The sequence below is a fragment of the Urocitellus parryii genome, chromosome 13 (genome assembly GCF_045843805.1).
Source record: "Urocitellus parryii isolate mUroPar1 chromosome 13, mUroPar1.hap1, whole genome shotgun sequence".
Classification (NCBI taxonomy): domain Eukaryota; kingdom Metazoa; phylum Chordata; class Mammalia; order Rodentia; family Sciuridae; genus Urocitellus; species Urocitellus parryii.
Genome location: NC_135543.1, coordinates 124452 through 144837, shown reverse-complemented (window position 1 = coordinate 144837; position 20386 = coordinate 124452). Strand labels below are relative to the sequence as shown.

The window sequence follows — 20386 nt, the reverse complement described above, 5'->3', positions numbered from 1 at the left end:
CTGAGTTTTGGATCCATTTAGAAAATACCACAGTCAAGTTCTTTGTTTTTCCCTTTTGCAGTGCCAGGGATTAAAACCAGGGCCTGTGCATGCTAGCCAGCCTCCACCACCAACCTATGTCGCCAGCCCTTCTTACTTTAGGCAGCTCCAAGTTTCCCAGGCTGGCCTCCAGCTTGTGACTCTCCTGCCTAGCCTCTGGAATGCTGGGATTGCAGACAGGTACCACTGGGCCCAGCCATGGTTGAGGTCTTCCTGGTCACTCCCACCTACCTGCCACCCTTTCCCCGTCAGAACACTCCAAACCCTACTTGAGTCAGCTGGTTGTTGTGGTTTGTGACTGAGAACTAGCCTGAGGCCCTGGAGAAGTCCTGTTCTCAGTGTGGACTTGAGGGTCCTCCCCCAGATATCAGCATGGCCGCCTTCCTCAAGTGTTCTCCAGCCACCTGGGAGTAAGGCTGCAGGCACAGGATGGCAGAGCCACAGAATCTGGCAGTGAGGGGAAGCTCTGTGCATAGGCCAGCTAGGGCAGGGAGAACCCTGGGGACTCCTGTGGAAGTGTATTCCCTGCCAGGCCAAGCGCAGATGAGGCACCAGTGTTTCCAGCGTGGTGCCGAGGCAGGGGATGTCTTCATGTTTTCCTGTATCTTACAAATTTTCTTAAAGGAGTGTGTTTATTTATTTTCTAAAAGTATAAGTGGTGTCTTGCTTGACAGTGTCACCAGTAGGAAGATGAATTGGCTCATTTGACAGTGAACTGTGGGAGCCGCTGCTGTACTTGAGCGATGACTGCTGGTTGGGAAATCGCAAAGCCTGAGGTGCAAACACGTGGGTGGTCCCTTGGCCCAGTAGCAGATAGGTGACACTCCCCTGGAAAACAAAGCATGGGGCGGTGGGCAGCACTCCACACCATGATAGCCCCTGCCCCCTCCTTGCCAGCCTTGTGAGAACATCCATCTGCAGAGGTGGAATGTCCTGGGAGGTGCCAGCCAGGTCAGAGGATAGCAAGCAGAATGTGTTCCCTGAAGTCACAGACTAGCTGTTGAAGGTCAAGAGCCCCAGACCCACAGGAGCAAACCGGAATGACAGACATCAGGTGGCCTCCACGCTGCTCCTGCCACCATCATTGGATGATTCTCCACCTCCCTCTTGGGTCCTATCTGATGCTGGGGGACCAGGGTCTTGCCCTCGAGAGCTCCCAGCCCTGAAGCGAGACCCTGTGCCCCGTCCGCACTGCAGTGTGAAGGCAGGCTGACTGGGGAAGAGAGCTGAATTCTTGGTGGGGGCTGGGTACTGGCGACGTGCCCATTTCAGGCTGGCAGCAGCACCAGGCAGCTTTGGGCTGCTGCTTCTGGGCAGTGCCCCCCCCCCCATTCAGGAGTGCCAAGTAGTAGCAAAGATCAGTCAGGCCAATTAGCCGAGAAGTTCTTGAGATTAAGCAAATTTGATGAAAATCACCTTGGCAGTAAGTCTCTGGAGTGTTAAGAGCCTTCCTCCTGCTCTCTCCCTCTTTCCTTCTGCTCAGTCCTGTATTGAGGCAGAGCACAGCTGGCAGAAGGGCCGAGCTGAGAAGGACCACGAATGAAGTGTGGAGCTCCAGAGGTGTTGCAGGGGCCCACGCAGGGCTGTTGGCCTGGAGACGGGGAGGAGAATGGTAGCGTGCAGGGGGCTGATGGGCTAATATATCAGGGACAGCAGAAGCAGGTTTCTCGCTGTGTCAGTGGACTTTGCTCCACTATGACCCAAACACCTGACAAGACAACTTGGCTCACAGTTCCCATGGTGGGCGACTCCATGGCTCTGGGCCCATGGCCAGGCAGGACATCATGGCGGAAGGCGTGGCAGAGGAGCACTGCTCCTTTGTACCATCCAGGAAGGTAGGGGATGAAGCCTCCCAAGGCACACTCCACCTGCCTACAGTCACTACCCAGTCAGTCCACTCAAACTAGGACTAGTTAGGTTCCAGCTCTCAGTCCAATCCCAAGGCACACTCCACCTGCCTACAGTCACTACCCAGTCAGTCCACTCAAACTAGGACTAGTTAGGTTCCAGCTCTCAGTCCAATCCCTTCACCTCTGGACATTCCTGCATTAACAGGAGCCTCTGGGGGACTCTTGTCAGAACCATGACACTTGTAGATAAGGAGAGGGAGAAGCCCTGCAGAATAGATGGGAATGAAGGCATCGGGATGCTGACGGTAGAGACAGGAATGGCAGAGGTGGGCACATGTACCTGTGTGAGGACAACAAGGCTTGTCAGAGCACCCAGGCTTGGGACAGCTGAAGGACTTGGAAGTGGCTTTCACTGGCAGCTGCGGTTTTTCCAGTGAGAGGCTACAGAGAGCATCCACCAGGGAGAAAGTGCCAGATGGGCAGCCTCTCCTGGGTGTGGCAGATGCTGTGGCTGAGTGAGGCCTGGTCACCAGGGGCGCTTGCTGAGCCTGAGTCCGCATACTTACTGGGGTCATCCTGCATGTGCACACGAGGCTTCAGAGCTCCAGAATAAAGTAGGGTTCACCATCAGTTACATCGTCTAGCAGACTATTGGGCCGAAGGGTGTGATGCTGGTCAGTGAGCATGTTCCTGAGGGCAGCCCGGAGGTGGCCAAGGGAACACAGGCCCTTCTGGGGTGCAGGAGGGTGAGCCACTCAAGCCTGGGACTGACTTCCTGCATGTGTGTGTGTGTGTGTGTGTGTGTGTCCGTCCGTCCCCAGGGCTGCCCCCTGGGAAGGCTTGGGGACCATTCTTCCTGTACGTGCAGGTACTGGTTGGTGTAGGCTGCAGGGCACTCTTGCTGGCAATGCCCAGGGCTGCCCCGGCACATCCCAGGAATGGGGAGCACATCTGGAGGCTCATCTTCTCTTCTGATGGCTGTTCTCCTTGGTGGCACCAGCACTCCCTGGAGAGGAGGTGAGTGCAAGATGGATCAGAATACACTGAGATCGGTGGGACTGAGTGTGAGCATACACAGAGGCCTGGAGACACCCACTAGTCAGCAATGAAGGTAATAGATTGTAACCACTGAATAAAACAGGAGCCCATGTGTTTATATTGATGTAAGTAAGTGAAGAATTCCTTACATTTACCAGAATTGTGAGGGACCCTCCAGGCATCTCCCTCAAAACATCCAACAGTTACCCAGGGAAGAGAACACACCCAGGGTGTGTCTGGTAGGTCCCTTCCTGAGGCGAAGAAGCCAGATCCTCGGTGGAGGGCGTCCGGCAAGCCCCCTGAGCCCTCTCTGTCTCGAGAGGAGCGCGGAGCTGGAGAAACTACAACAGGTAGTTTAGGAGCACTGCTGAACACAGAGATGCTCCTCCTGGAACCCTGAGCACAGTCCGGGTTCTCATTTGCACAGTGGGAAGCATGGCTCTGCCTTGCGGAGGATGTGAGGACCCCAGTGAAGAGACCAGCAGGGCAGCACTCGACACCAGCAGTCCCCTCTCAGCACACAAGAGACATACTGGTTACACATTTTGTTAACTCAAAGGCAGAATATTTATTCTCTGATATATAAAACAAAAAATCTTTAATATATAGTGACATGGTTTTGTTGCAAATTGCAGAAGTATAGACCCGGGTAGAAAAATACACTCTCACAGCTCCTCCAAGCAGCCTGCGATCCCTGCAGTTACCAGCAACAGGCACAAAGCTTACACACTGAGTAAGCCTTGTTCTCTTTAAAACATGGATTCACATTTGCGTAACAATTTAATGCATGGTTAGAAATACAACTTCCCTTCTTGGTAGTGGGTGGGCCCAGTTATTCCACGGACACTAATACCAGCAGAGACCCAGTGAAAACCTCATCTTGGTGATCCTCCTGGGCATTCCCGTGGCTCCACGGCTTGTCTCACTGGCCAGCACCTCCCCTGTGGCAGCTCCATGCGTCCTGGGGGCTGGATCCCCACCCAGTGGTGTCTCACTCTGTCCTAGACTCTGGAGATGTGCTGTGGCCCCTTGTACAAAATGAGAAACTCAGACACACGGAGGAAGCTACTCCGAAAAGGCTACTCTGCCCAAGAAATAGTTTCAAAGGGAAAATAAGTTTCTTTTCACTTAATTAATGCAGCTGGGCTGCACCAAATCCCTCTGACCTTAACAGATCAAGACGGTTCTGCTGATGGCCAGCAGGTGGTGCTGGATCATGCAGAAAGCAGCAGTGGAATTCATGCTTAGAAAACCTGGAAAATACTCTTTGTTTGCAGGAGACTTATTTGGCCAAAGTTTGTTCTCAAAGCATAAATGTAATGTTTTCTCCCTGACATTGGATTTAAGCTGAAGACATACTTCATATAAAATTTAATTGACTCAAACATGAATAAACTTCTAAAAGTTTAAAGGAAAGTGACAATGAATTTAATATTTGTTAAAACCATTATGTTCATATGACTCAAAAGCAAGAGAACCCCTGCCTCTGACCATGACGTTAGGAATGGAGGTCAGTATGTGCTCATCAACTGACAGGAAGAGCTGGCTGCTGTGGGGGCAGAGATAACTCTGTCCCGGTGCCTGAGGCCCCTTGTCCACCACCTCTGCAGGAAACACTCGGAAACCTCCCCGAAGGACAAGTTGGGAGCATGCAGCTCGCAGTCACCTCTGGCAGTGCCTGCCTCACCTTCACTCTGCTTCCTGAGACGGTGGTGCCTACTGCTGTAGGGACCCACATGCCCGTGGGGGTCTGGACTGGTGTGCATGCTGCTGCTGGACCTGGCACAGGCCTGGCCCCTCTGTCCTCTTGGGGAAGTCTTGTGCAGGTCAGCAGAAACCGCGCAGCATAAAGGGCATCTTCACGTGAGCTGAGTTAAAAAACATGAACTTCAAAAGCTTACTTTTAAAAAAATGAAGTACTTTTGAAATTTAAAAACCAATTATTTCTGTACTCAGATCTTTCAGAGGAGCTGGAACCTGCATGGGGGCCTGGCCTGGGGTGTGCCTGTCTGTTAAGTTGTGGGGCAAAATTCTATAAAATAGTGCCGAGCTGACACAGAGAAGAGGGCTACGCCTGTGACCAAGGAGGAAGGGACACAAGCTGTCCTCATTTTAAGTTGGCATACATTTTTAGCATTTTCCTGCTAGGAATTTCACGTCTGAAATCACAGTGCCTCCCAGGGCCACTGGCTCCCACAGTCCCTGCATGGGACAGGCAGCACTTGCCTCACCCAGCCTCTGGGCCTATAGTGTGACAGCTGGCCCATGTTCCTCCACCCCGCCTTGCGGCAGGACCAGGCTGTGGCGGGGGTCCGCCTTCAGGGAGCAGAGAAGTCTGTGGATGCTGCCGTGGCTCTCCCGCCCCGGGCTGTGCAGCGCCAGGTCCCGCTGCAGCCTGTGGGCGAGGCTGCTGCCATTGGCCCGAGACAGGCTGCCTGAAGGTGTGCCCTGCATCTTGGAGACACTCTGAGGCTCTAAGGTGCCCTCAATGACGATGTCAGCTTCCTCGTCGCTCTCCATCTCATCGGGGTGGAAGTTCTGCAGCACGTGGGCCACTGGCAGGCTGTGGTGGCTGGCAGTGCTGTCCGTGGACTGGCCAGAGCTGCCGGACGTGCGGCTGCTGCGGACGACATTGTTCCTCTGGTTGGCGGGCTTGACAGTGACGATGAGGTTGTGGCTGTTGGCGATCATCATGTCTGTGACCTGGTCCAGCGTCTTCCCCGCCACCTCAATCCCGTTTACCTCCAGGACTTCGTCATTCACCGCCAGCAGTCCAGTGCTCTCTGCAAGGCCCCCCGGGACCATGCGGGAAATGAAGATGCCTGGAACCTTCTCCAGCCCATGGGGGGTGACCCGGACGCTGGTGCCGTCGCGGATGTAGAAGCCCAGAGGCTTTTCGCAGCCATGTCTGTACAGCCTCACGCGGCGGTGCGTCTCGGGGAGGATGTCCACGTCGATGATGGAGGACACAGGCCGAAAGTCATGGGGCAGGCTGATGTCGAGGTGGGCCCGACGGCGGAGACCCTCCTCCCTCAGGGTCACCAGCACCTTCTTCTTCCTGGATAGGGTGCCAGCCCCAAAGCTGTAGTGGTCGGCCTCTTCTGAAACAGCCCAGAGAGAGAACAGTGAGAAGCATGGCACACAGCAGTTGGCAAAGCTCACCAGCACAGCCTGAACCGCAGGCTGCAGGCCCTGCCCCTACAGCAGACCAGCTGTTTCCAAGGATATGCTAGGCCAGTGCTCTACCCCTGAGCCCCAGCCCCAGACCTCCCAGCTACCTTCACACTCCCTGCTAGTTCCCAAGCCCTGGCAGAACTGCTACAGGGTCCTCAAGCACAGATACATGGGCAAGACTGAGGGGTCACTTCACCACGCCTGCCCATCCAGGCTGAGGCCCAGGCACACCTGCGGTCAGCACAGGTGCAGTCGCCTCCCTGAAACAGAGGCACCTGGCCTGCCTGGCCACCAAACCCAGTGATGGGCGACTGGGGTGCTGTGGCCGGTTGAGAGCCTTAGCAGGGCCAGGGCCAGCAGGGCCTGGGACATGCGCTTCCAGGGCAGGACTGTGTGTCCTCCATGACACCCAGATGGGTCCCTGCAGATGATCCACCTTTTGTCACACTTCCAATTCCAACTGCAAGGCAGAGAACTGGCTGCTTCGCGGGTCCCAGGATAGCTCCACCCCCACACCATGGTCCCTCTCCTGGCACCTTGGCACCACAAGCAGCTCAGCCTGATGGAGGGTGTCCTCAGGACTCAGTTCTGCCCATTCGTGGCGCGTGGCCAGACGGGGCACTGCTGCTGCCCTGATGGAAGACCATGGCAGAGTAAGACAGCGGACTGACCTCACTGGGCAGAGAGGGTGCCAAGGGCTTCGTCTAAAGGTTCTGAAAGTTGGAAGAAGATGAAGGGGCAGCCAGCTGGTGGCTGGAGTCCTGAAGAGGGCCATCTCCCTGTGTCGGAGAAAACACCCACGACACTTCACATTTATGTGAAGCCTCTTAGTTTTGACACAAGTTTCTGGGCCCAGATGGAGGGCTCCCTCCCACGGAACCCCTGATATACATGTGTTCTCTGTACTGGCTCCCTGGGGTCTGCACCTCATGGTGGCCTACTCTGCATGGACTAGGGAGCCTCTCTGTCCTTGCTGGTGAGAGGTCCTGGCCAGGACCTCTCCTCCTCACACCCTTCTCTTCAAAGCCGCCTGTTCCTCAGACCCAGCTCCAGTCACACCGGGCACTGAGGGGCAGCTAGTTCACAGCAGCCCAGGATGTCTGTCCACAGCCTCAGCTAATCTTGGCTCTTCTCACTCAGGGGGCTGCAAAAGACAGAAGACTGAAGGAGTAAAAGGAAATAAGCCCTGGGCCTCATGGGTAGGAAAGTCAGGCAAAACAAAAGAAGGAAGGAGAGCAGGGTGCAGAGAGGGTGGTGGGCAAGAGTTCTCTGATAGCCACCAGCAGAACTAGCTCATTGCCAGAGGGGGCCAGACTCCCAGAAACCAGAGCCTGCTGCAGCCAAACCCCATCCTTAGCTGCTCCCCACCTGCCAGAGGTTCCAGAAGGCCAGGTGCACAAAGAAGCCCTCAGCCATGCCACCCAGGGCTGAGAAGAGAGGCTCTCAGACCATGGGCACCAGATGGCAATGACAAGAGTGGTGGCCCTGGGTGGGCGCACTGTGAGACACCTGAGGCCGACCTGCTGAGGCTGTGTCTGGGGAGCAGTGCCCACTCCTTCGGCCAGTGTGCAGAGGTGTGAGGCACAGAGGGCGGGTTCCACAGCAGCCACCTGTGGCTGGCTGGGCCTTGTTCCCTTGGCCAGGCCCACCTTCCTGCATCACCCAGTCTGCTGCTGCCACCCCCACAGGAGCTGAGCTGTGCGAGGAGCTCAAGCCACCTCGCAGCACTGCTGTCAGTGGCAGCCACTGTGGTCTCCTGGAAGCCAAGGAGCCAGGGCCTGAGCCACAGCATGCAGAAAGGGGAGCACTGTGCACAGAGCAGCCAGGGCTGGGCAGAGGCTGGGGGCTTGAAGTTTCTGACAAAGACCAAAGCCAGTCCTCAAGGCTCCAGATTCTGATTTGCTCTAATGAATGGAATTTATGCTCACAAATTGGTGCTCTCAATCTCTTATCAAGGGCCTCGTCAAATAATGGGTACATTTTGTTAGTGACTCAAAAAGTTCTTGTTGGGCTGGGAATATAGCTCACTTGGTAGCTTGCCTAGCATGCACAAGGCCCTGGGTTCAATCCCCAGCAACACACACACACACACACACACATGTACTTGTCTCCCTCTGAGGCAGGGCTGCAGGGAGCAGTGTCTGCAGGACTGCTGCTCCTCCGCTTGGCTATGCATCTGGGGCTCTGGCCTGTTCTGGGCTTCTAGCTTCTCAGTAGCCTCTCACCCTTCTCCAGTAATGCTGAGCTACTGAAGGAGCCTTGGCCCCTTAGACCATGCTTCTTGGTCACTGAGAATGTGTCAGTCTCTGCCTATCCCCATGATCTCTGTGGTCTGCCTTGGCATCAGTGTCTGAACTGGCAGGGCAAGTGAGAAGCACGGACTTCAGAACCCCCTCGTGGAGCTGCTAAGCAGTGATGGTACTCTGTTCTCTAGGCATGTGGGCTGCCTTTACTGAGAAGCGAGTATCTGCAGGGCAAACTCCCAGGTTATTTTTTGCTATGTCAAAGGATTTATGCAATTTAGTTTTAGTAGATGGTCTCCAAGCATCCTCTAGGTTTGGGGTCCATTTATGTTCCCTGGACATGGACAAGAAGAGTGTGTAGAGCTGGAACCTGGCTGATGGTGGCAAGGCTTACCTAGAGACCATGTGGAAGGAGCTGCACTCTTCAGGCTCCCTCAGGAGTGGGTGAGGCTGGAGGGAGGGGTCAGACTCAAGGTCCCTCCTCTATACCACAGCTGCCTCCTTCATAAGCTCTAAGACCCCATGAATCTGAGTCCCTAACCTTTGGCCTTTATTGCTAACACCCACTGCTGACTCCTCTGGCCTTGACCAGAGACTTATTTAACTGCACAGGGAGTTTTAGCAAATCTCAAGGTGCAAAAAAGCCAGCCATGTTCTTTAGGGCCCAGATGTTAACTTTGTAGTGCCAAACACATCAATCAAAGCAATGAGAGCTAACAATGACGAGCAGACATGTCAATCAAAGCAATGAAAATGCACAATGACAGTGGGCCCCACTGCAGTCCTCTGCATCACACAGACTGGTGGGCACTTGGGCCTGCAGGGGCTAGGAGCAGGGTGCAGCTCTGCAGGGCATCAGGGGGCAGCTGCTTGCCACTGGTTTCCTACAGATGCATATGGGGTGTGGGTGGGCATCCAGGGGCCACATGTCCTGAGGGGAGGTGGGTGCTGCGTGGAGCCTGTAGCAAGGGCAAGAATAGTGTGGGCATCAGGACTCTTCCCTGCCTTCGCAGAACTCAGGGGCCCTGGGAGAAGGCTCTGGGGGAGCTTGGGCAGAAGCCCGAGACCTCCAGGCCTGCCCCACTTACCACCTCCAGCCCTGGCAGATGCCCCTCTAGGAGATGGTGGCTCAACTTTGATGCTGAGACTACACTGCTCCTCTGGGAGACATGAAGGGAAAAGCAGGACCCCGCAGGATGAATCCAGTAGCAGTGTGTGCCGCAGAGTTTCAAGGAACAGGATGTGCACTCTCACACTGGGTGCTTCTCACTGAGCATTGAGACAGGCAGGCTCTGAGCCAGGGCCTAAGGTGTGGGTTCTGAGCCCTGGTCCAGGGTGTGCATTCCGAGCCCCAGTAAGGGATGCACTGAGCCCTGTCCTGGAATACAGGTTCTGAGCCCAAGTCTGGGGCTATGCTCTGAGTTCATGGACTTATCTGAGTAATAAGGTAATAGTGAACCAAGGAGAATGTCTATCACTGGCAGTCAGCTGTGTCAGTGGAAGGGAAAGTCTCTAAGCAGGAAGTGAAAGTGTGGGCTGCTTGGTGGGGAAATGAGCAGATGCCCCACAGGGAGGAAGGGGTGTGTATGACTCTGGTTCTTCCCAAGCTACTGAAGAACTCGGGGGTCCTGGGAGAAGGCTCTGGGGGAGCTTGGGAAGAAGCCCCGAGACCTGGCCTGGTTTCGCCTGGACCTCTTTCCCAGCAGCTAGGGCCAAGGGCATGTGTGGCTCTGACTGTGGCCAGGGAGCCCTGCCTGTCTGCAGCAGGACAGCCCAGCCTGGGGCACCTGCCAGGGCCTGTGTGGGGTCTCAGAAGGCACTGTTCCCCTTGTCCTTTAAACATTACCCACCACATATGAACTTCCTTAGTAAAAAATCTCAAACGATCTTAGAATGTGTTCTGAAAAATGCCCCATTCCTAAAATTCCATCTTTGGTTCCTGAAATACCTTTTCATGAGAGCTAAATTGTCACAGCTTCTCAGTCAAGAATGTGCTAAATCTGTATTTTCCACAAAGTGAGCAATGGGAACAGCTTCTTCCTTTAGGGACAGCTCTCCCCATGTCTGTTTCCACTCAGATTACATTTTATTTTCTCACTTCTATTTCAGGATATCCCCCAAAAAGTGGGGAAGAGAAGCCTGGCTATAAATCTCCTATGGTTACAGGTCTTTCTTTTCCTTTTTTTTTTTTGTAGTGAGGACTGAACCCAGAGGCGCTTAACCACTGAGCCACATCCCCAGCCCTACCCCTTTTAATAAAATATTTTGTTTATTTTTCTATTTATTTATTTTTATATGGTGCTGAAGATTGAATCCAGTGCCTCACAAATACCACTGAATCACAACTCCAGGCCCCCCAGTCCTTTTTTATATTTTATTTTGAGACAGGGTCTCGCTGAGTTGCTTAGAGCCTCACTAAGTTGCTAAGGCTGGCTTTGAACTTGCAATCCTCCTGCCTCCGCCTCCTGAGCCGCTGGGATTACAGGTGTGTGCCATTATGCCCAGCTGGTTACAGGTTTTCAAACTAGAGAATTTCTATGAAATATTTCCTCATTTCATGTTTGAGCCTGACATGGATGAAACCCACTCCTGATCCTGAGCTGGCCTGCTCTCCTGCAAGAAAGGCTGGGGAGCTTGTCAAACCTGGAGGTTTGGGGGACAGAGCTAACGACCTGGCACAGGGAGGGAACCAGGACAGGTCCACCATAGGGACTGGCCCACCCTAGGAGGCCCTGCGCACTCCTGAGTACCTGCCTGAGGCATGCGCAGGGCAGGGCCTGGCCACTCTGGTGGAAAAGCCCTTTTTCATTTTCCCATCAGGCATCCAGATGAGGATCAGAATGTGCATCAAGGTTCCATTTCAAATCAGGCCACATCTGGATGGAAAACTGGAGGCTGGTTCCTTGGTGCCATTTATGATCTCTGGTATGGTAAGGGGAGCCACCCCATGGCTGCACCATGAAGCCTGGCTGGCCAGGCCTCGGCAGCTCAGCAGAACCAGTAGCACCCTCTTTCCTCAAGCACTGGATGCACCCTCACCTGACAGCTGTGGCCTCTGCCGCCCCGGGCCCTCAGTTGCGTCAGTCAGAGAAACTGGACTCTCTGGAGTACTTCCTGTTTGGACAGGCATTTCTCAGCAGATGGGAGGCTCCCAGCGGGATGCAGGCCCTGGGAGCTCTGCTCCTGCCCAGCCCGGCTGTGGGTGGAGCAAGGACTGCCATCTGCCCCCTATACCTGTGTCTTTCTCTCCCTGCTCTGCTGAGCTCCCTGTGGGGGCAACTGGCTCCCTGGTGTCCCCACCCCAGAGAAAAACATGCCAACCACACTGCCCACTAGGAGCAGTAGCCTAGCCAGGCAGACACTGCCCAGGCAGGTACGAGGTGCCCTGTACTCCCGGGGACCTTTGCCCAAAATAGTGAGTGAAATCAGCCCTGGCTGATTTTTGTTGTAGCTCATGCTACGAAACCAGGATGGCCAGCAGAGGATGCCCTGGACAGGGCACCTCCCTAGAAAGCTGGGTCTTGGCTGCTGCAGCCATGCCCCACATCTCTTGGGATCAAGGAACTGAACGTCTGTGCTGAAGAAGTGCAAGGAAGGGCTCTGGTGTCGAGTCTGTCCTCGAGTGCAGGGGGCACCCGGGCGACACTGGCTGGAGGCAGAGCAGGCTACGAGGACTCCGGGCTCAAAGGACCCTGCCTTGTCTGGGAGTGTCGTCACAGCCACCTTGCCACACCCATGGAGGGGTGCAGGCATGTCCTCAGGCATACTGTGCGGCCCTCTGGGAGCAGTGTCTTCTCCTCCTCAGCTGTCCCTGGAGGCAGGTTTTAAGCAGAACAATTCTTTGTTTGGGAAATGACACATGCTGTGCCATCTTGTCAACCCTGGCAGGTCTGTGTGTCCCTACAGCACGTCTGGGCATGAAGGTTGGGAGTGTGGGCCCAGTAGTGTTCTGCTTGGAGATACTCTAGTCATCCCTTGTTGCTGGACATTGGTTCCATCTCACCTTGGATCTCACAGTGGTGACACAGGGGGTCCCTGGGGGCATCTCTGGTACTTCCTTGAGGTAAATGCCCAGGCCCGAAGGGACGCTCTCATCAGCACTCAGTGCACCTGGTCCATGGCACCTGCCCTCGGCAGTCTGGAAGTATGCTGGGGCCCTACTCATCCTCAACCACAAAAACAAAAGTGGGTTAGAGGACCTATGAGCATTAGCAGTTTCAGGAGCTGTCTTGCGTATGCCTCCAGGACAGCCACTCCAGTCCTGAATTGTGCAGGACCTTTGTTCTTCATGAGCCATGTCCAGGCCAGGCTTTGTGCCAGGGAGTGCGAACCCTGGCGTCTCGGCACCAGGTGACCCTGTCAGAGTGGTTTCTTGTCAGGATGTGAGGGTGGCAGGTGGCTGCCGCCCTGCCAGCCTTACTTGTTGCTGGGCCTGCCTGCCTACCAACCGTGCCAATAGCCTTTGCCGTAGCCACGGCAGTGAGAAGCAGGGCGGAGGAGAGCGCCAGCCCCGCTACCTCACCTTCCATTTCCTTCTGTGGGTGCTGAACATGGAGGCACCAGACGGATGCAGAAACAGGCATGGAGATACTGTCTTGATCCCTTTGGTGGCAAGAGGCTAGAGAACGGCTCAGACCCTGGTGCCTGACCTGGTGCAGATGTGCGAGACAAGGCCCCTGACTCCGGACCTTTCTGACTCCTCTGACTTACCTGTCCTACAGTTGCTGATCCAGTTTTTCTCCACCTAGAGAGGGCACATCTCCCTCTTGGCATCAGATCCTGACTTCAACACCATGAAGAGAAGTGGGCAATGGGACCTCGGTGTCTGGCACAGGGCATCCCACCTCATAGCCCCTGGACAGCACAAGCAGCAGCCTTCCCTGCTCAGGAGCAGGTGGCCATTGTTTAAGTGCAAGCCAAATTTTAAAAGAGGAAAGGAAGACAGGAGGAGAAAGCAAGAAGAGAATGTGCTTCTCATCTTCTTGGGGACATCAGATGGCATGCCACCTGTGAGTGCAGCTGTGGGGTGCAGGCCCACAGGCACATGCTCCAGCCCCAGCCCCAGGTACTGACCAGCCCTCCTCCCCACAGCTGGGTGCCAGCACAGGCACAGGCTGCAGTCTGAGAACAACAACGCGGAGCAAAACAAGCTGGCACCAGATTCTGCTCTGAGAACACAGAAGCGTCAACATCTAAGTCTGCCACGGAAGCCGAAAACCAAGATGTGCACACAGGAAGGGGCCGCAGGACCCTGCGTCAGCACCCTGACACTAGGACTCTTCTCCTCTCTCCGCCCCACCCCATCCCAGGGTGCTGCTGGCAGTGTTTGGGGCTACTGAGCACTGAGCACACTGTCCCTGCGACAGGAGGGCTGTGTGCAGCCTCCTGGGCGGAAGCTCACCAAGGAGATCCCCATGGCCCATGTTCCCCAGGTACATTCCCCTTAAGGGAGATTCCAGGGGGCTGAGAGCTGAGTGTGTTACAGGATTTCTGCCAACAGAAGAAAACACCCCACACACCAAGTCCTCATTCTCATCCAAGTAGTCTTTTCTGTAACTTTTAATTTTTTATTTTGTGTGTGTGTGGGTGTGTGGTGCTGGGGATTGAACCCAGGGCCTTGTGCATGCAAGGCAAGCACTCTACCAACTATATCTATATATCTCAGCCCTTTTCTGTAACTTTAAAGCAATGTTTTATTCCCACTAATACAGGAAAACAGAACCCAGGAGTGAACCGGCCTCAACTCCTCTGGGGTCCTGTGTCTGGGCACAGTGGTGCAGTATGTGCACTTGATATGGAGTCCGGAGGGTGGGCAGGGGCTGGTCCTGACCCAACAGGGTGCAGAGGCAGGAGAGGGGCTGGCAGGACAGCACAAGCCTTCCCTGGAAGCACTGGCCCTACCTCTTCATTATTTCCCTGTCTTGAAAATGTGGTACCAAGTCCTGACCTGGTGCAGTTCAGCCCGAGTTCTGGCCTAGCAGGCGCAAGCCCTGGCTGCATCCCCAGCACCACAAAACCAAAACAAATACAAACAAAAACAGCGCAAACCATCTGCTTTCACTATGGAAAATGCTGCCCCAGCAGTCCCAGGCAACTGGCCTTCTGGTGTCTCCTCCAACAATTTCAGGCTACCTCTTCAAAGAAGCATCCCTGCGAGAGGCTCCCAGGAAAGGTCACGCGGCAAGGAATGACCCAGGGCCCAGTGAGGAGGGGCAGCAGGTGTCTGCCCGGCCCCAGGCTGCGCAGGAGGCCATAACACCCGCAGCTCCGTCACTAGCCACACTGGCTCCATGTGCATTTGGTTTAAATTTCTTTTAGATAAAATTTACGTAAAATTCACCATTTTCTCTCTTTTTAAGGCCCACAGTTCAGTGGTTTTGGTATGCTGTGGAGCCTTCATCTAACTACAAGACCTTTTTAATCGCCCCCCCAAATGGACCTGTGCCTCCCAATGCCCTTCTCCCCATCGCGCTTCCTGTTGGCTGCGGTCTTCGGATTCCTGCTCTGGACACTGTGTTAGCAGAACCGTGGGGCATGGGAGTTTCCAACTGGCTTCTTCCAAGTCCAGGGTTCCCATGAGCTTCCTTCACACTCAAGCGCTTCCTCCTTTCATTTTTCCTGGTACTGGGGACTGAACTCAGGGCACTCTACCACTGAGCTATATCCCCAGTCCTTTTTGTTTTTTACTGAGACAGGGCCTCATTAGGTTGCTGAGGCTGGTCTCTAATTTGCAATCCTCCTGCCTCAGCCTTCTGAGTTGCCTAATGATAGGTGTGGCCACTGCGCCTGTCTTCATTTCCTTTTATGGCTGAATAATATTTGTGCAGATAACCTTCATTTGCTCATTATCTCAGCCATTGGTGCTCATATGGGTTCTTTATGCCTTTTCCTATTGTGAATAATGAGGCTACAAACATATGTGTGCCTCAGCTTTATGGTCATGTGGTAGCTCCGTGTTTAACTGTGTATGGTGTGGAAGACTGAGCCCAGGGCCGCATACACGCTACGCACATGCTTTTACCACTGAGCCATGCCTCAGCCCTGTCCAGCTTTTCAGGGACAGCTATGCTATTTCCCACAGTGGATGCAACCCTTCACATCTCTCCAGCAGTGTGTGTGGGGCCTCCACGTTTTCAACTCTGGCTCTCCTTTATCTGACTACAGCTGTCTGTGGGTTTGTTTCCATCAAGACCAGTGACGTCCAACATCTTTTCATGTGCTTGTTGGCTATTTGTTACCTTCTCTGGACAAATGTCTGTTCGGGTTCTTCACCCATTTCCAACTGGATTTTCTGTCTTTTTATTGCTGACATGAGAATAGTTACACATTCTAGACCCAAGTCCCTGAGAAGGTACATACTTTGGAAATGTTTTCTTCCAATCGGTAAGACAGCTGTTTACTTTCTTGATCATGTCCTTTGAAACACAGAAGTTTTAAATTGTGATTGTGATCCCGTTTTTTCTTTTGTTGCTTGAGCTTTTGGTGTTGTATTTAAGAAATCACTGCCTGATCCCAAGTGGTATTCCTGTGTATTTCTAAGCAACAACAGCAATTGCTGCCTGGCTTATAAAAACAGAAACCAAGTACTCCTGTGCACCTGTCCATCATGGGGAGTGGTCCCACCTGAACGCCAGGCACCAACAGAAGTTGCTACCACATGAGGCTTCCATTCACTACCAACACAGGAAGTCCTGCTCCGAGAAACCAGGCACTGTCACGCCCTCCCAGTCTCCCCAGCTCCCTGCAGGTGTGATACACACTAGGAACTGTGCTGCTCTGGCCTGGAAACATCTATCATGCAGGAGTAGAAATGATGAAGGGCCATTGCGGGCAGGGTTGTGCCCTCCTTGGAAAGGCCACAGTTACAGGAAGGGTGGTCAGACCCCAGGGACCCCACCTGGATGGCAAGAGGGCAGAAATAGACGCTGCTTTTCTGTCAAATGGGTCTCTTCAAACAACGGCTCTTTTCTGAATGGGGTGTCCCAACGTGGACACCCTCACTCTGCTAACTGAAGATCATGTGGAGGTGGCCACAGCTCCCTCCTGAGGCTTTCAAATTTTCCAGCTACTGATGCTTGGAAGCCATTATGCTCAGTCCTGGGGTGGTACCCAAATTGACAAAGGAGATTCAGTTCCCTGGTCAGGAGCAGGTACTGGTGCCACATGTACTCAGTGGTATAGCGCTTGCCTGGCATCATGAGGCCCTGGGTTCAATCCCCAGACCTGAAAAAAAAAAAAAAACCCACCAAAAAACAAAACACCCACCATCATCAACAACAGCAAAAAGACCTCAGAGTACAGGAAAAAACCCCTGGCTGGGTCAAGTCCAGAGCCACTGCCTACTGTGTGCAGCCTGTCAGCTGTGGGGAACTGGTTGCCATTTCCGAGTCTGGCTGTGACACCTGTAACTGGGAGCCACACCACCCTGTGAGACTCCTGCAAAACCCCAGGCCTGTGCCTGGCACCTCACCTCTCACACTCTGGCAGGTTCACAGCCAATCCTATTATCTCCAAGCTCGGCACCCACAATCGTGGGCAGAAGGACTGGTCTGTGGCTGGATGCCAGGGACTTTGGTTAGCAGAGTGAGGGTGTCCACGTTGGGACACCCCATTCAGAAAAGAGCCGTTGTTTGAAGAAACTCATTTAACAGAAAAGCAGCATCTATTTCTGCCTTCTCGCCATCCACTTCTTCCTGGTCTTCACGACCCTTGAAGCCATCACCTTCCCCTGATGGGGGAACTGAGGCTGGAGGCTGCAAGATGATGGCAGGGACCAGGCCCTGACTCCGGCACTGAGGGACACAGCAGGAAGCCCTAGAGGTCCATCCTCTTCCCCAGGCAAACCGCTTTACAAAACACTTGCGCGAGCTTTCCAGCATTGGTCTCTTCAGGAACCTTAGGTGCTTGACACAGGCCAGGCCCTCTGCCCCGCACTGAGAGAGGACCGGTAGGCAGACTGGATCAAATAAAAGAGGTGTGTGGTACCCTGCCAGTTCCCTTCAGTCCAGGGTAGTGTTCCAGACTGCTGGGGGCCCGGAGAGCTCTCGCACATGGCCCCAGAGGCAGCAGCACCCAACAACTGTGCTGTGGCCAGTTGAGCTGCCAGCGTCAGGCAGCTTGGCCACCACCCCAGATCAGAGCAGCTGTGTGGCTCAGGCACTGGAGCTGGCATCCAGGCTGGTCTGGGCTCTCTTGCCCAGGACCTTCTAGCCTCCTTGCCGTGTCCTTGTGGGGCAGGGTGGGATGGGGCCAGCTCTGCTGTCCTGTGGCATGAGCTTCCTGCCCTGCCCTTCACTGCCTCCTGCACAGCCACTGGGGCTGGGGCTTTAATGCAGGAACCTGGGGACCCACGCCGTAGTGCCCCGCGCACTGTCACCTCTGCCGACTTCCCGCTTCCTGTGGGCACGGCTGCCCTCCACTGTCCACAGCACTTCTGTGCTGCTTTGTTCCTGTGGGTGGGCACCTGGCCACTGCCAAACATCCACCCTCCGGCAGTGCGGGCCCTCACCAGGCCTCTGGGCAGCCCCTTCCTAGAAGAAGGGTTGGTGTCTGAGAATCAGCCTGAGACACTCGGGCAGCCTCTGTGAGGTCTTTCAGGCAGCACCCCACGCTCAGGAACCCAGATGTGAGCCAACCACAGCCATGCTAGGCAAATGCCCTGCCATCTGTTGAATGATCTGAGGCTGGCAGCTCTGGAGGAGGTGGCCCTCAGAGGAGGACATCCTGGCTGGCTCCATGCTGAGGGCTTGTGGGGGCAGCAACACACAGCAGGCAAGCAGAGCCACAGAAGCCACCGTGCGAGAGAAAGCCAGGCAGGCAGACAAGCCAGGCTCCTGGAGACACATGGACGCCTCGCTACAGAGAGGCATGCTGACAAGGAGAGAGCACAGCACAAGGGAGGGAAAAGAGGAACTGGGCAGAGAACCTGCCCACTTTCAAAGCATGTGCATGTGCTTCTTTTTTTTAAAATTATTTTTTAGTTATAGGTGGATGCAATAGCTTCATTTTATTTTTATGTGTTGCTGGTCATCGAACCCAGTGCCTCATGCATGGTAGGCGAGCGCTCTACCTCTGAGCCACAACCCAGCCCAGCATGTGCTTCTTAATCAGGGGAGAGGTGCACAGACTTCCTGCCTGGCCTTTTGGCCATCTTTGCTCCAGGGAAGCATCTGACCTCAGCACCTTGGGAAGACACATTCCAGCCCTGGTCTCCTAGTAATGGCCCAATGGAGCTGGCACTGGTGCTGTGGTCCCTGTGGGGCTGGGAGTGGACCCTCAAGGAGTTAGGAGGTGCATCCTCTGGCACAGCACCAGAAGGTTAGACAGCATCTCATCCATGGAGGATGGCAGCAGCGCAGTCTGGTGGTGCCAGCAGGGGCAGGTGTGGGGGTGGGTGTCCCAGAGGGGCCGTGCTGAAGAGATGTGGACACAGCAAGTGTCTCTTCCAAGAACTGAAGGTAGGTGTCAGGTGGGTCCCCTCTCCTTTCCCGCCCTCAGATTGCGCCAATACCAAGCAGCCTGGAGGGCTCATGTTGCGGCTCTTCTTCCAGGAGGCAGACGCAGGAGGTGCAGAGCCTAGCTGCAGGGAGAGAGCAAACCATGGAGGGCAAGTCCCGTTTCAGACATTCTTGCAGAGGTACGGAATGAGAGGGGAAGCCAGTCAGGAAGCACCCAGGGGAACTCGCTGCTCCCTCCCAAGTCTCCTCTGGGTAGTGCCAGGAGGTGGGCACGCTGCCTGGCCAGCCCAGGTGGCAGGACCCACTGCATCTCCAAAGGACCTAAAGGTGGCTATGGTCATCTCTCTCTCTTTTTCTCTTAACTAGAAGGGAATGTTTTCTCTTGGTAATCTTAGGCGCTGAAGTCAGTCAGGTGAGTCACCCTGAGGCCAGCCTCAGTGCTTAGCAAGGCTGGGAAGGGAGGGGTCACCTGGGCAGCTGAAGCACACACCCACACACTGCAACGCTTGCCCTTGTGTCAGCCACATCAGCAGGTCATTGCCCTGAGCCAGCAGAAGGCTGAAGGGGTCCCCAGGACCTGCCACTGGCCCTCCCTTCAGACCACACATGGAGATCTGGCTTGAGATCCCCTCTGCCTCTGGGTGGACCTGCAGGAGCACAAGGCTCAGGTGACCCAGCTCTCATCAGATCCTTACCTCCTCATGGGACAGGACAGTGCAGTGACAAGTTGGTTCACAGGTTGTTCATATTCTGGTTGGGAATGAAGTGGTCCAAGAACTACTGTAGGTACGTGAAGGCTCAGGTGGTGTACTGTCTGGAGCTGCCTGCTGGTAGTAACTAGACGCTGGCTCCTGAGAGCTGCTGCAGCGGGGCCTGCCTCTGTCCAGGGAAGCCAGGTCTGAGACGAGCACCTCACGGTGGCTCTGGCAGCAGTGAAGTTCAGTGTCTGCAGAGAGCAGCCCAGAAGCAAACATCCTACTGGAAGGTGGCAGGGGTGGGGTGGGGACAGCTGAACAGAGGCCTGGCTTGCTGGTCTGGCCTGGTTGAGCTAGCTGGCTGTGGAGTGCAGGCACAGAGCCCTGCTCACCTAGGCCCTGCTTGGGGAGTTCTTTTGCTGGCAGAGCAGGGTTGGCAAGGGCGGTGACAGCTGCTAACAGGCAGGGACATGCAGCAGGAGGAGCAAGTGCCGCCCACACAGGAATCCAAGCAGAGCAGCCTGGTCCACGCTCACCCAGGTACTGCTGGAGGCCTCCCGGGCCCACCCCACCAGGCTCTGGAGTTCTCCTTCTCTGCCAGTGGCCCTGGATGTTTCTGGGAGGGTGATCTTATTTTCCAATGTTTCTGTCTCTGCCCATTTGTGAGCGCTGGGGCTGCCTGGCGCCACAGGGACTCTCCTCATCTCTGTAGGAAGCAGGTGACCCAGCACTCTAGTGACCTTGGCACCACTGAGACCCAGCCTGGCCTTTCCTAGACTGTGCATCATTACATCACAATCACACCAGCTGAGGGCCAGGCCAGATCCTGCAGGCCCAGCCCCATCCTAACCCTCAGCCCAACCCTAAACCTGACACAGGCAGAAGGAAGA

The 20386-nt window shown here is 54.8% G+C and overlaps 1 protein-coding gene across 1 annotated transcript in view; it reads right to left on the bottom strand.

Moving 5' to 3' along the window:
- Positions 1-3494: 3494 nt before the first annotated feature.
- Pard6g (par-6 family cell polarity regulator gamma) overlaps positions 3495-20386 on the bottom strand; it is a 59221-nt gene continuing 42329 nt past the window's right edge. The window contains exon 3 of the mRNA XM_026381136.2: positions 3495-6028. Within this exon, the coding sequence (XP_026236921.2) occupies positions 5172-6028 (857 nt within the window). The 3' untranslated portion in view covers positions 3495-5171. The remainder of the gene's footprint in view (positions 6029-20386) is intronic.